The 13,748-nt window shown below is 42.9% G+C and overlaps 1 protein-coding gene across 1 annotated transcript in view; it reads right to left on the reverse strand.

Annotated features, from left to right (window-relative positions):
* cfap74 (cilia and flagella associated protein 74) overlaps positions 1-13,748 on the reverse strand; it is a 46,948-nt gene that overhangs the window by 8,599 nt on the left and 24,601 nt on the right. Inside the window, exons 21-25 of the mRNA XM_076090617.1 lie at positions 11,100-11,228; positions 5,679-5,766; positions 2,786-2,959; positions 1,521-1,654; positions 1,102-1,378 (exon numbers count right to left, since the gene is read on the reverse strand). Of these exons, the coding sequence (XP_075946732.1) occupies positions 1,102-1,378; positions 1,521-1,654; positions 2,786-2,959; positions 5,679-5,766; positions 11,100-11,228 (802 nt within the window). The remainder of the gene's footprint in view (positions 1-1,101; positions 1,379-1,520; positions 1,655-2,785; positions 2,960-5,678; positions 5,767-11,099; positions 11,229-13,748) is intronic.

A 13,748-nucleotide genomic window follows, 5' to 3' on the forward strand; every position in this document is an offset into this window, starting at 1 on the left:
CGGTTATCACTACGCCTTGTATTATACACATTTACAGGGAACTTTAAAGTGGCGTTCAGATTCCAGTGCTCTTCCTCACCGGCGTTTTTTCTATTTAAGCCTCTGTTATTACGAAGCAGAGGTCTGAATTCGTTTTGGGCAGTCTCCTAGCGTTGACGATAATCCCCGTTTTCCAATTGCTGAATATTCACTGGATTTCTCCCAGCATGCCTCTGTTACGCAGTTTGAATGTTTCTATAAACAGAGCCTTGAAGAAAGTTTTCCACTGTCAACCGACAGACCAGAGGATTTCTAATTCCAGTCACAACCCAAACAATAAACTCCAATGATTTTCTTAAAACACCTACACTTTGAGATGAATCACCAAATGAACATTAAGATTCATTGTTTCTTTTTTGTAATATGTTCTGTACTTATTGATATTGCAGCATTGACTGTGCAAAATTAAAAAAGCACTTGTTCACATCCTTCAGATGTCCAGTAGAGTGCATCACTACACTGTGAAGGGATCTGTTGTGAGCCAATGGCAGCTATGATGGCTGTTTGTCGCTGTAGTTGTGTATAACTGATTTAACTGGGTTGAAATAAAGATTTTCCTCTCACACCACTTTGCTCTGGTATCATTATGTCTTTGTTGCAAATTGTCATTCAAAGTAAAAATGTATTTAGCTAGTCCCAGGTTTGGTTTCTTTACACAGCAAAATAAAAGGTTATGTTCACAAACTCAACTCAAACTATTTTTGATTAGTTTAGAGTTTGGACTAAGAGTCTAAAACTTTAATCGTGGTTTTACAACAATGTAATATTTAGATTTTGGCCACGCGTAAAATGAGAAACACAACTTCAGGAGATCCGGCTCCACCGGAATACTAAAACAGCGGGTGGTGAGGACGGGGTCGAGTTAATATTATTAGATGGTGCTGAAAACATGCCAGGTTTGATCAGGTCCATATTAAACTCCAGCAATTTAGTATTGCACTTCCATAAATGTGGGGGAATCACAAGAAACCCATTAAAAAGACTAGTAACCTGCAGATTATGTGTAAAAACGGTGGCGTGCCCTTTAATACCCCTGTAACCATAAGAGGTGTGCTACTCCACCTCTCCGGGCAGAAGGCCGCCCGCTGAAGGAGTGATGCTGATGTCTGAATCCTCGGGCAGGCTGAAGGAGAACAGCCTGGGCGCTACAGGAGCCACGGCGTCCTTGACCACTGGAGGGACTGGTTGTTTGGACTGGTTATGGTTGGTTTGAAGGTTGATCAGGTAAAGCACGGCAGTGGAGCGGTCGCCTACCGCCGTGGCCCCAAACTGAACCAGAGAATGGGAGAGCTGCAGTGGAGGGCAAACACCCACCGCTCGGCACGACAGAGGGAAATCTCTATGGACAAATACAAATAGATTGTTTGGTTATTATAAATATGGACAAAGTATTGAATCAAATACCATGATAACAATCATGGATATACTGGTGTTATGAATCAAATTCCATTCACACACAATGCAAGATTCAAAAAGATAACCTGTTAATTCCTGATTTGCAGCTGAGCTGGAAATGGTACTCTTTGGCCTTGTTGGCACTGAACATCAGATCTATCTCCAGGGTCTCTTGTGGGAGCAGAGTGCCAAAGCCATCGTCAGGCTGGAGCTCAATAAACTGTAGTATGAGAGAACAAGAACAACACAAATTTACAATTTACAGTTATAACCCTGATATTTCTTAGGCAATAGCCATTCAATGTACTTACATTCACTAATCATCTCTCGACTGACCACATACGTTTTAGCAACAAGGAAGTGCTCGAACTCTGTAATTTTGTCTTTTAACTTCCTGTTTGCATGGGAAGTGAGGATGTGTTGTTTATTGTGGATTTACATCTGCTGCTTGTGGTGCCTCCACTTCAGCAAATATCTGAACAGTTGTACACTAGGGAGGCTAGAACGTACAACTTTAAGAACTGCCAGAGCTGGAAAAAAATGAGAGACTTTCTTCTGCAGCAGCCTGACAAACAAAGGGCGCTATTTGTATGGCAGCGCTAATTAGGTCAGTGCTATTAACAGCGCTGTTAACAGCGGAAGTCAAGAGTGAAAACCGGAAAATTAACAAACCCCAAAATTGGCAGGGCACATAAGGATAGTTGTTCTATTATTAGTGGCGGAGTACGCCGTTCCCGCGTGGGATTCAGATTGCATACTTGAACATGTGGGATTCACAGCAAACAGTGTTTGCCTGAAATCCAACATAACTTTGTCTCATTGACAACAGTCTCCCTGTTTATTATTCACTTTCTTGACACGTATGAGAGCTGCCTCACATTAAAACAGCCAACTGGTATTGTTTTTGTTGTATTTTTAACCAAAGTAGCTCCTCAACGAGTGTTTGCTGTGGTGCTAAAACTGCATTTGCTGTTGCCACGGTAACTGCATGGGAACGCCAAATCAACCAGGTCTGAAATCTTCAGGATTACATTAAAGGGGTTGAACGAAAAGAGCAACTCTCAACAAAATGGGAAACCTGTGAAATGAAGGGAGAAGCTGAAAAACGGTGAACAGTGAAAGTCCTATTTATTTCAATGACTAAATATGAGTCTCCTACACATCTGACACCATCTAGTGATGCAGTACTGACAAAAACATTGTTCTCATTGACTAATAGTATCTGGGTTAGTTTCTGCTTGTATGGATCCAAGCAACTGTACTTTACAAACACAGTAACACATGACAGAAGATAAGGCGTTCACAGCACCGCAAACTAACGCCCTAGAAGTTGTTGTTACTCGTGCAGTACCTCTGGAACACCCAGGAAGCCAAAGTCCTGAGGCAGCAGGGACAGGTTGGTGAGGCGAACGCTGCTCTTGACCGACCGGTGAATGGAACAGAAGCCGAAGTCCACCTCAGTCCGGTCGAACTGCAGGTCTGAGGAGGTCACAACTGCGTGGACTGTAAAATGGGCCGGCTTCACCTGAACGCACAGACACGAAGCATCAACGTCAACGAAGACAAATGAGCTTCATCATAATAATAATAATAATAATAATAATAATAATAATAATAAGGATCAGGATGGGTGTCACCTTTTATACTTAATTAAACATGTTTATATGCAGATTGAAGAAGAAAACATTGAGTAGAAGAAAGACTGCGACAACATGAACACAGGACTAGCATGGAAAGATGTTTCTTTTATACATATATATGTACGTATATATATATTTCTTTATATATATATATATATATATATATATATATATATATATATATTTAAAAAAACATCTTAAGTCTGTGGTTTTCAAAAATAGAATATATGCGCTCATCTAATGAATGAAATTCATGTTTGAGTCCCCTAATTGGGCAATGCTTTTATGCATAAAGTCACCAGTCATCACTGAGCAGTTGAGATGCAAGTGTGTGTGTGTGACTACGCACTCCAAAGTATACGTTCAAAGTGAGATTTACTAATTTAAATCTCAGCACCAACCCAAGAAACTCATTATCGGTGACATTGCCATTCTCCTGAGTTATTATTTTTTTTATAAATGCATTAGTTTTATATCAATCATGCAATGCAAGGCTGGTGTTATTCTTTATTTTTCTTATCGTCAACACGCCCCATGAAATGACTTCCACCAACGATATGTTCTTCCCTCAGCCAAGAGGTAACTCTTTAAACACCTAAACAAATAGGATTTCATTCAAAAAAAAGGCGAAATAATTCTTTAAAACAGCAGGGTGTTGTATTGTATTGATTTTAGCAAACATTACTCATACAGTTGTGCATTTCTTGAGGACTCTGTTAATTACTACATATGTTGTGCTAGTGAGTATTTACTGCAGCATAATGTAGGTGAGATTGACTGTGTGTCTGTGCTAACGGTCATTAAGCGTTTGTAATTGTTTACAATTAAAGGCCTATGTCACAGAGGAATAAGCTCAATCGATCTCTGGATGCACAGAGAACACTTATTGGTAGAATCAATTCATTCGTTGATTTTGGTCTTTCTATGGAACATTCAAATATAGAGTATCATCAGCCTTCACACTCCTTTATCATGTGCGATTAGAAAACTAAGTATACTTGTGAGCAGTGTTTTTCTCTTCCTCAAGATAATGTCATCTTGAATCATGTCAGTGCTCAGCAGATGACCTTGTTTATTGGTCTCTGCACCATCGCTTTCCTGGCTGCTGTGACGTCTGGTGGCCAAACGACAGTGTGTGTGTGTTGGGCCAAAGACTGGGCCAGGATGCTCCTGTGGTGCACCAAAGCTGTTGCCCCCAGCCGGAGGCCCTGTGCTCCTGGCATGTGCACGCACGCACGCACACACACACACACACACACACACACACACACACACACACACACACACACACACACGCACACACACACACACACACACACTTCTCCTTGTATAGAGTCTGGATAACGAGGGAGAGGAAGGTGATGATTTGGCAAGAAGACGGACCAGATTTAGATTTATTTAGAAAGAGGACTGGCATCAGTGCAACACCAATGTCTAAGCAGCTGCTCTGTGGTTTTTAATGAAGGCTGCTGCTGACAAGCTGACGTGGATTCAGTTGCTGTGCGGAATTTAATTTCCACTTTAAGGGCTCCATATTTTCATATTTCAAAAGTTTTCAATTTGCAAATTGGACCTTGTGAAGAGGATATTGAGATTTGACGATCACATCAAGACAACATTCAATTTGTAAGATTGTATCAAGTGGAATCAGCTGATTCCAAAAAGTTCTAAAGTAACACAGAATCTAAAATCGAATTCATCAGTTTTCTAAAAATGTGTCATCCTCAGCTTCCACCGGTCCTTAGCAGTGCAGGTAACTAAATTGGTCCATAAAACGCACCGCGAGAGCAGCAGTTATCTTCCTCATTTACATTTTCACGCACACAGGCCTTTGTCATTTATCAAAGAACGCAGCTGCTCATCTTTTGTACTGATGATTCAACATCTCACATCATCTGTGCTGCAAATGATCCAGACCTGTATTCCTGGGAACCAGAGACACCCAGGATGTGATAACTCTTCCCACTTTGTTGTTTGTTTACGTATTATCTCTGGCAACGGCAGCTCATGTACATGCTGAAAATTACCCTTGAATCCATGAATAACTTAAAGTATGTGAGTGTAGCCATGTTTTACGTGTTATATTCTGTTAAGCACATGTCAAATATGAAAAATGTTATGCGGTACGTTATATGCCATAAATGAAGGGACCAGTAATTGCTTTCTTTATTCGGTAAGCGATTGTAAGCATAACACCATGTTGAAAGGGATGGGATATAATACAAATAATTACATCCATAAATAAATATATGATAAAAATGAATGTTAGCACTTAATATGTACTCCTTGGAATAAGAAGGGAGCACATAGATTTTTGCTTTCCCTTTTTGAGCGTCTTCCAGAGAGATTCTCAGTGAAACAAGTTGGGATAACCTTTATGCTTGGCGTATTAGCGCCCATGGAGTAACTAGGCCTTTGGGGGGGTGGGAGATAATTTTAGCTTGTTACCAGCAAAATAGGTTACAACCTTCAGCGGCTCTGCTTCTGTGAGAGACACAAAGTAGGGCACGAGCCCCGTAATGCACGATAACGACAGTGTGTTTTCGGGATCACAGGGAGGTTTACTGCGAAACAGACTGCAGTGTGTTACTATATAATACAAACCTGGCCTGCAACTTGAACCGTCATAGGAACCTCCAGGACTCCCGTGTCGCTGTCAAACAGCTTCTTGGCATCTTTGGATAAGGAGCTTCTGTGAGAGAGCAGAACAGGCCGGTACACTGTGAGAACACACGCTATATTATGCAAAGTTACACGTAAAAAATATTTGATGTTTTGCATCTTGCTCAGGAACAGAGAAGAGCAGAGGCAGCAATTAGGGGGTTTTGCGACAAACACACGACCGCATCAGTGATTTTAACAATTGCGATTTTTCTTTTTTCCTTTCTCAATACATCAGTCAAAAGCCACGAGCCACTGTCGAGCTCTTCAAAGACAGAGTGAGATTCAGACCCTGAAGAACCATTGCTTCACTTTAACCCACGGCTGTAGGATCGGCTCGCCAGGGAAAGCAGAGGAAGAGATGCAGAGCGCGCCTCCACACTACTGTAGGTTGTAGCCATGGTGATGGGAGACGTAAGTGTGATTCGAAGAGGCCCGGTAGTCATGCACAGGCTTATGTAAAAACTCCAGGTCCTTCAATATAGCACAGACACCGCATGTATAGTTAATTATCATGTAAACAGTGGTCAAATGTCTCAGATCCGCCCCCGCCTCCTCCCTTTCTCTCTCTCCTTCTCCCAACACCTTTCTCTTGTTCCCCTGCTATCCCGTTGCTCTTCCTTCCCCCGTTTCCCTCCTACAGGATCAACTGTCTTCTCTGTCTTTCCTCCTCGACGATCCTAATGCCGGTTGAAGGCTTGAGAGCTAATGCTGTAAATGTCAGCGGTTTTTAAGGCTCTCCAGACTTCTTCCAAAGCACGCGCCGTTCTACTCAAACACCCTTCATGACTCAAAAGCTAGAACTCAAGTCAACATTAAATCTCCTCATTTGCTATGAGGACTAACAAAACAAAAAATATTATATATATTCCCCCCCCCCCGCAGCTTCAGCTTGACCAATGAACACCAATGAACACGTCGCTGCTGGAGAGTCACTCTTGATTGAGCTTGGCAGGGCAGAGTGGTAAAGCGTGGTGGGACGTCGCCAGGACCATATGCTCGGGATGAATTTTGCGGATGGATGGGGTTTCAGATTTGTCGGTGTCCTGCACAGATTTACTTGGGTGCTTTTCTTCTCTGGAGCCAGATTATCCGCACAGCCTCGACCGAAAGCAATTCTCCTCCATCTAACTAAAATGAAAAGAGCCTCTGTCAATCTGTCTGTCTGTCCTTTGAGTCTCTCGACAACTGACAATCTGAATGACTTGAAACTTGCAGGATGTATTACTGAGGGCCCGAGGAAGTGCACTGTTGAGTGTGAAGTTGTTTATATGAGCGGTTCTGGAGAAAGTTGCAAGCAACACCAGAGGCCAAGCAATCGGCCAAAGGGACACTGCACTCGTAGACTTTAATGACACTTCTGAGATTAGTAGAGGACAGAGTACAATTTGCTCTCTGTGTCTCGAATGCACACCGAGATATCTATTTTATCTCGGTGTGCATTCCTTAAAAACCTGGAAAGTCAAAGAAAAGATACGAGACGAAAGGACGAGGGCAAGGATTAAAAAAAAAAAACTCAGACATATTTATCAGGAAACTTTAAGAGCGTTTAATTTTAGGAAAGTGGCTGCTGTAGTAGTTCCTTTTACCCGATGGGGTCAAATTCAATATATAAGTACATATTCCTTTTCGGTATGGACTGCTGCTTGGATTTCATCACCATTAAAAAGTGATGATGAAAAGGATTACAAAACAGACTAAGAGGCTTAGGGATTTTCCACTATATGGGGAAATGTATTGGCAAAAAACACAATAAATTACTGTGAAAAAATGTTTTTAAAATCATGGTAATCAGAAAAAAAATGTTTGCGACTCATAGCATTATTAAAGTTCCCGTTACTGTGAGTAGTGAACTATCAATTGAAAGTACTGGTCGAGCTGTCTGGTGTAATCTGTAGTAAATCATCCTTGTAATCTCCCTTTTATCAGCCTGAACTGCCGGGGGGGGGGGGGGGGTGGGGTCACATTGCCTCGCTCTTCAGGGATTACACCTAAAACCGTTCATTCAAGCAATCCTATCCAAATAATCATGTCATCAGGTTAAAATGATTCGTCTGGTCTTGTGTGCCAGATTGAAACTGTCTACATGCCGACTGTTTCACTTGACCCAAGAAGCTGATCTATTGTTCCTCGAAAGTAAAGTACGTCTTTCTCTATTGTCTCAGAAGTTAATACATTCTAAAGCCACGTAACCTTTCTCCATAGCTAGCTACCGAACAGCCATGAAAAAGTGACGGACAAGTGCGGATGAGCACAACTCAACTGTAGAGGTTGTTGTAAGCCGACGACATTTAAAGTGCCACGTTTCTTCATGTTATCATGAAAAACACTCGAAGCGACCACCAGCACAACTTCAGTGTCGACTGAGAAGGGCAAAATAACAGAATAACCCCGTTTCTAAAACAGAAACTGGCTGACACGAACACAGTATCGGGCTAAATGTAGGCAACGGCAACTCACTTAGAATATTAGCCTGTCAGTGTCCATTTTAATTCATATAATTCCTCTTGGCTACACAGGATCTGAAACGTGTGAACCACTGGCCTTGATGTTGTTGAGAGAGGGGGATTATGCAGTGAATAGAACACTGCTCTGGATATGGGAGAGAAACATGTGGGTTGCACGGTGACAAATAAAAGTGGAGGAAGATGGGCAGAGAGGGATGAAGCAAAGGGAAGATGGTGAAAGATGTGGGCAGGTTGCGCACAATCCTTCAGAGCTCGAAGCAAGAGTGTGCTCACCCTCTCCCAAAAGCCAGAGGAGGGAAGGCAAGAAGCGAAACACCTGTGTAAAGAATGAAAGCTGTGAGTCATTTTGAATCCAGATTTAACAGTGTGTGTGCGCGCGCCCGTGTGTGTGTGTGTGTGTGGATGAAACAGTGAGTGAAGGCAGTGCTGCTAATGAGGATTTGGAAATCCAATCACAGGCTTTGGCTAGGAGGACTTGGCAGTGCCAATTTAAATGACACACTGTCACTGCATAAAACAAAAGCAAACAGAGACGAGACATGCAGGAACCAAGCTTGCTGACGTGCAGGAAACATGGCCATGGTGTGAATTCTTCCGTGAAGGTGGAGGACAGGTGGAGGACACTTAGGGCATCTTTAAGCATAATTCTGATCTTTTTATTCGTAGCTTTTGGCCACTATTTCTATTGGTTTTGACAGCACTGTGCTCACCTAGCCCCAGCATGAGTCTCTCAGTATTATCCTTACACTCGAGTCGCTGAGCAAAGCATTAGTTTTGTCTGAAAAATAATCCCTGATGATGTTTTAATAACACAGAATGGATTTAAACAACCATTCTGTTCGGAAGGTATTTACAGCATCCTCAAAGCCTGAAAGATTCCATCACCAGCACAATAAAAAGCAACTCTTCGGCCAACTCGGTGAGTCCGACGTCATCGTAATCTATAGATCTAATCTACAAAATAAGATCAAGATAAGATAAACTTCAGAGCAAATAATGAGAGCGCGGGGAACTGGGTCTGGTGTCTCGGGTTACGTAAGCGGAATCGGGGTCAGCATATAAGCAGCGGTGGCTGGTGGATGCATAGAGGGCTGAGAGGAGTTTGAGAGTAACGGAGAGAGGCAGAATGGATGCAGAGTTAGAGGGGAAGTGGAGGAGCCCGGAGATAAGAGTGCTGTGGAGATAATTTGAGAAAGGCAAAGAGAGAGAAGTATAGTTAAGCAAGGAGGTGAGAGGCCAAGCAAACGAGAAAGTATGTGTGAGAGAGTGGGAGAAGACAGCGCAGGAGAGAGAGAGAGAGAGGGGGAGAGAGAGAGAGAGAGAGAGAGAGAGAGAGAGAGAGAGAGACGGAGAGGAAAACTGTGATAGGGAGAGAGTAGGGAGGGGGTGGTAGCTGTAGCTGCGTTAGTGCTTGCGAACGCTGCACCATCTCAGCAGCAGTGCGAGTAATGCTGTACTCTAATCCTCGCATTAAAACCTCTGCTGATTCACTAAGGCAGATTACTGACATTTCCCCACTTTCCCCCCTGCTGAACGATGACCACTGCATGCCCCCAACCTTTGTCATGTGTGAATAAAAATATCCTCCTGTTGTCATTATTATTATTGCTTTACATCAATATCCTCTCAGCCATCAATACGCAAAGCTGAACTGTGAAGGGAGAAAATAACAGGAGGGTGGGCAGAAGAATACTAGCGCCCACGCTGGGTTTTTACATACTGCACGCCTCTCATATCTGCCCTGGGGGTCCCCCGTCCGCTCTCCTGGCATTCACACTGCGGTTCAACTCCTGCCTCTCCGTCTAAATATAGAGCCTGTGTTGTTGTGGAAAGAATTACCGTGTCCTTAAAAGTCATTAGAAACCATTACCATCGCGCTCAGAGTGCAGGTATGTGGAAGCGACACTTATATACCCGCTGGCCGTTGACTGGCTATAGATCGTTGCCATTTGTACATCTGTAGGACTCTACAGCTCGCCTCTATTAAAAAGCGTAAGCTATCAGTTGTAGTGAACTAGTGAAAGATATATCCAGCCGATAATATCCTTTTGATCAGAAATTGAATAGTTAGTTTAAAGGGTTTTCCTTTAAGGGTTCTTTGTAAGACTTTTCATCCAAAGAGCTCGTTTTGGAAGAGAGAGTTCTTCAAGGATTGTTAAAAGCGTGGGTGTTCCAGCCCACACACACTCCCAAAAAAAAGTGTGATTTCAAACCATGATTGTTGTGGGATTAGCTGCACCACATCAGTCCCAGCCCTTTAGGAGCCTCATGAGGAACCCTGGGGGGGTTTCTAGATGAAACCCTTTGAATACTAAAGGGCTCACGGGAGAGTTCCTGGGTGGGTTCTTATTGGTACCCTGAGGAGGTGGAAAAGTTCTGGATGGAACTTCCAAAGAGGGTTGTGGGCAAAACCATTACACCATAGAAGGTTTTTCTGAAGAACTTCTCATTGGGGGTTCTGGGTGGAACCTTTTCCAGAAGGTTCTTGGTATAACCCTTTAAGTTTGGTTCTCCCATGGGAACAAGCCAAAGAACCCTTTATGGTTCTAGTTAACACCTATATTTCAAAGAATGTGGTATAATGGTGTATTGTGTACTACTACATCTCTATCTACCGCCATCAGCACTTTAACCAGACTGTTCTGTGAATAGTGTTTACAATCTAGAGCAGTTTTTGCTCAACAGGAAAACTGTATGTTTCTTCTCTGCTGAAGAAGAAGAAGAGGCTGGGAAGTCACAAAACCGCAAGCCTGGCTCAAAACATATGACAAGTCTCTGAAACAGTTTGCACTTTCACAGAAGGTTGATCGAATCTTAACAAGGTTATGGTCCGAAATAGATGATGAATGCTCCAGTGATTCCATTATCATTGCATCCTCTGTGTGTCCCTTCTTACCTCGGCAGGAACTTGAGTTGGGCGTTGAAGCTTGATTGGGCCTGGACGAAGCCCGTCTTTGGAAGGATCTCCATGTGTTTCCTCATTTCCGGGCACACCTCAAAGGTCAGCTTCAGGGCTGTGCTGGCTCTGTCATGCAAAAGATATGGTTGTATTAGCTTACTACTAAACACACCCAGTACATTCCTTTAAAAATGCGCCTAATCCAGGGCGATCCGCCCTGTTAAATAATTCACAAGCAGTATATCGCTGAGGGAATAATAATGCACAGGAAATGATGCCGACACTAGCAGTCTATCAGGTGGCGCAAAAGACACGATGACAATCTCAAACGGTAAACGCGGTACAGACAATACTTTTGTTTGAGTGACACAGAAATTGCCTCGTATGGAGTGATGTACCCCAAGTCCAATTCAATCCGGTGACCCAATTTTCCAGGAGCTTCGACAGATGGTCGCGCCTGAGGCCACGAGCCTCAGTTACAGCCGAAGCTTGTGATATAAATGGCTCTTCACCTTGGGAATTCTCCAACACGTCCAACCACAGCCCACACTCATAACAGCTTCATAAAACGATGACAGTACAAACACGCTGGAAAAAAAAAAGTCCGTCTGTTTGCTGGAGGTGATATGCGCATACAGCGATAACATTTTGCCATGTCTGCTTTCATCCTCAAACGATACAAAGGTGAGCGATGAGCGAGCTGTGGCCAAATAGATTGAGGGAACCCTTTCGATTCCCCTCTCAAATGGAATGACCCACTTTGAACAGCGAGGTCAACCAGATGGTTGTTTCCCCGAGGCAAGGACTCTCAGGGACACTCGGGGATATTAAGCCGCTATCTTTATTCCGGCCAAATGATAACCTTCAAATCGCTCTCGGAGGAGTATTCATGGGTACATAATCATTTAGGGAAATTAGGCATTTTAATTAACGGGGGCATTTAACTGATCCTTTTTTTTTGCCTGCGACCAGTTTATTACTGAAGCAATGTTTAATGATTTAAAGGTCACTTCACAGTAATTCACATAATTTGCTTCCTCAGGGTAATAATCATGACTATGTAACCATCACATTTTACTAATATTTTTGTTTCATTTGGTCGTAGACATGTTAAAAGACGGTTTCAGGAAAACAATTTCTCAAAGTGTTAGATGATTAAAGAAATGGATCTCAAAGAAGATTGTCTTACAGTTTATATGTTGTATTTTTAAGCCCTTAACACCCTTTTGTCTACTTTTGAACGAGGGTTCCAATTAAGGGCCATTTTAGTGCCATTTTAATGCAAGGCCTCTTTCCTGTTACAACATGACAATGCCCCCAATTCACAAAGCCTTGAGCTTGACGTGATTCCCTTCCTGGGTTCGTTTGAGTTTCACTGTGACAGACTTTGGAGCATTTGCTGCATTTCATCCCCCTTTCTCTCTATTACACTGCCTCTGTAATATTCCTAAAAAAAACCTTTGTCAGAGCAACATTGATAATGACACTCATAATCATCATTGAGGTTTCTTGGCAATTGTGTCAGCACATGTTCCAGAGAAATTGCTCATGTTGAGTCTACACGCTGAATGCCCACGGCAGCAGCAGCGCCTCTTCCCTTTTCTTAGACGGGCCAGGTGACTGTGCTTGCTTACTCCACATATTGTATTGCAAAGCCTCATGGGACACCAAGCCTTCTAACCGTCCCCCACAATGCAGCACTGTCTGCTTTATACGATAGATATTTCAAAATAACCAGCTGGAAGACCAAGGTTATTAATTAGCAACTATGGTTCTATTATCCCCAAAATAAAAAAGAAGAAACGGCCCCGAACAACGACGACAACAAACTCACATTCCCTCTTGCCAAAACAACACAGGACACAGGTTGGACGGCACATTATGCACGGTAGGCATTTTAGAAATACAGTGAACAGAGAGAAACCAAGGACAGAAGGCTTTGTGAAGGAACAAAAGCTGGTTGAATGTGTTTTTGTGGCCAGAATTTGGGCAGGAATGCTCAACTCCCCAGCAGGAGCCAGTGGAGGAGGGTTTAAAAAGTCCAGGCTCCCTGTTTGAAATGAACTAAAAAAAAAAGAAGAAAAACCCTGCCAACCGTCTGCAGAATATTCCAATCATTGGCTCACAAGCTAAAAAAAACAAAACACTGCGCATTTTAAAGTCTCTTAAAAAAAATCTTTCAATTAGTAGGAGTAATATGCAAATCACTGGCTCAGAGACAAGAGAGACATTCAATTATGCTTTGTGCTGGTCTCTTGAAAAATCTGTCAGAGACTAAGGAGGACTTGTGGGATATCTACTCATCTACTCAAAGGGAAAAGTGACAAATTGCGTGATGAAAGCAGCGGCTCTCTTGTTGTCCCCCCCCCCCCCCAAAAAAAGCCTGCCAAGCTATTTTGTGTTCAAATTACTGTCTTGGAGGCAGAGTGACATGTTGCATGGTTTGCTGTTGCAAACAACATTTTTTATTTATTTTTTACTTTAAAAGCTGCCGTTAACACTGATGCTGTCATCGTCATCTTGTCACATGTGCTGGTGTGCCAGCGCACCAGATGGCAGTTGTCACAAATCCCTCACCCCCACACGTGTACTCCCTCCCCCCTCATGGGACACAATGACTGGCTATGTGGTGGCCGGCACGCCTGC

The sequence above is a fragment of the Anarhichas minor genome, unplaced genomic scaffold (genome assembly GCF_050575085.1).
Source record: "Anarhichas minor isolate MPS153535 unplaced genomic scaffold, ASM5057508v1 ptg000003l, whole genome shotgun sequence".
In the NCBI taxonomy this organism is placed as follows: domain Eukaryota; kingdom Metazoa; phylum Chordata; class Actinopteri; order Perciformes; family Anarhichadidae; genus Anarhichas; species Anarhichas minor.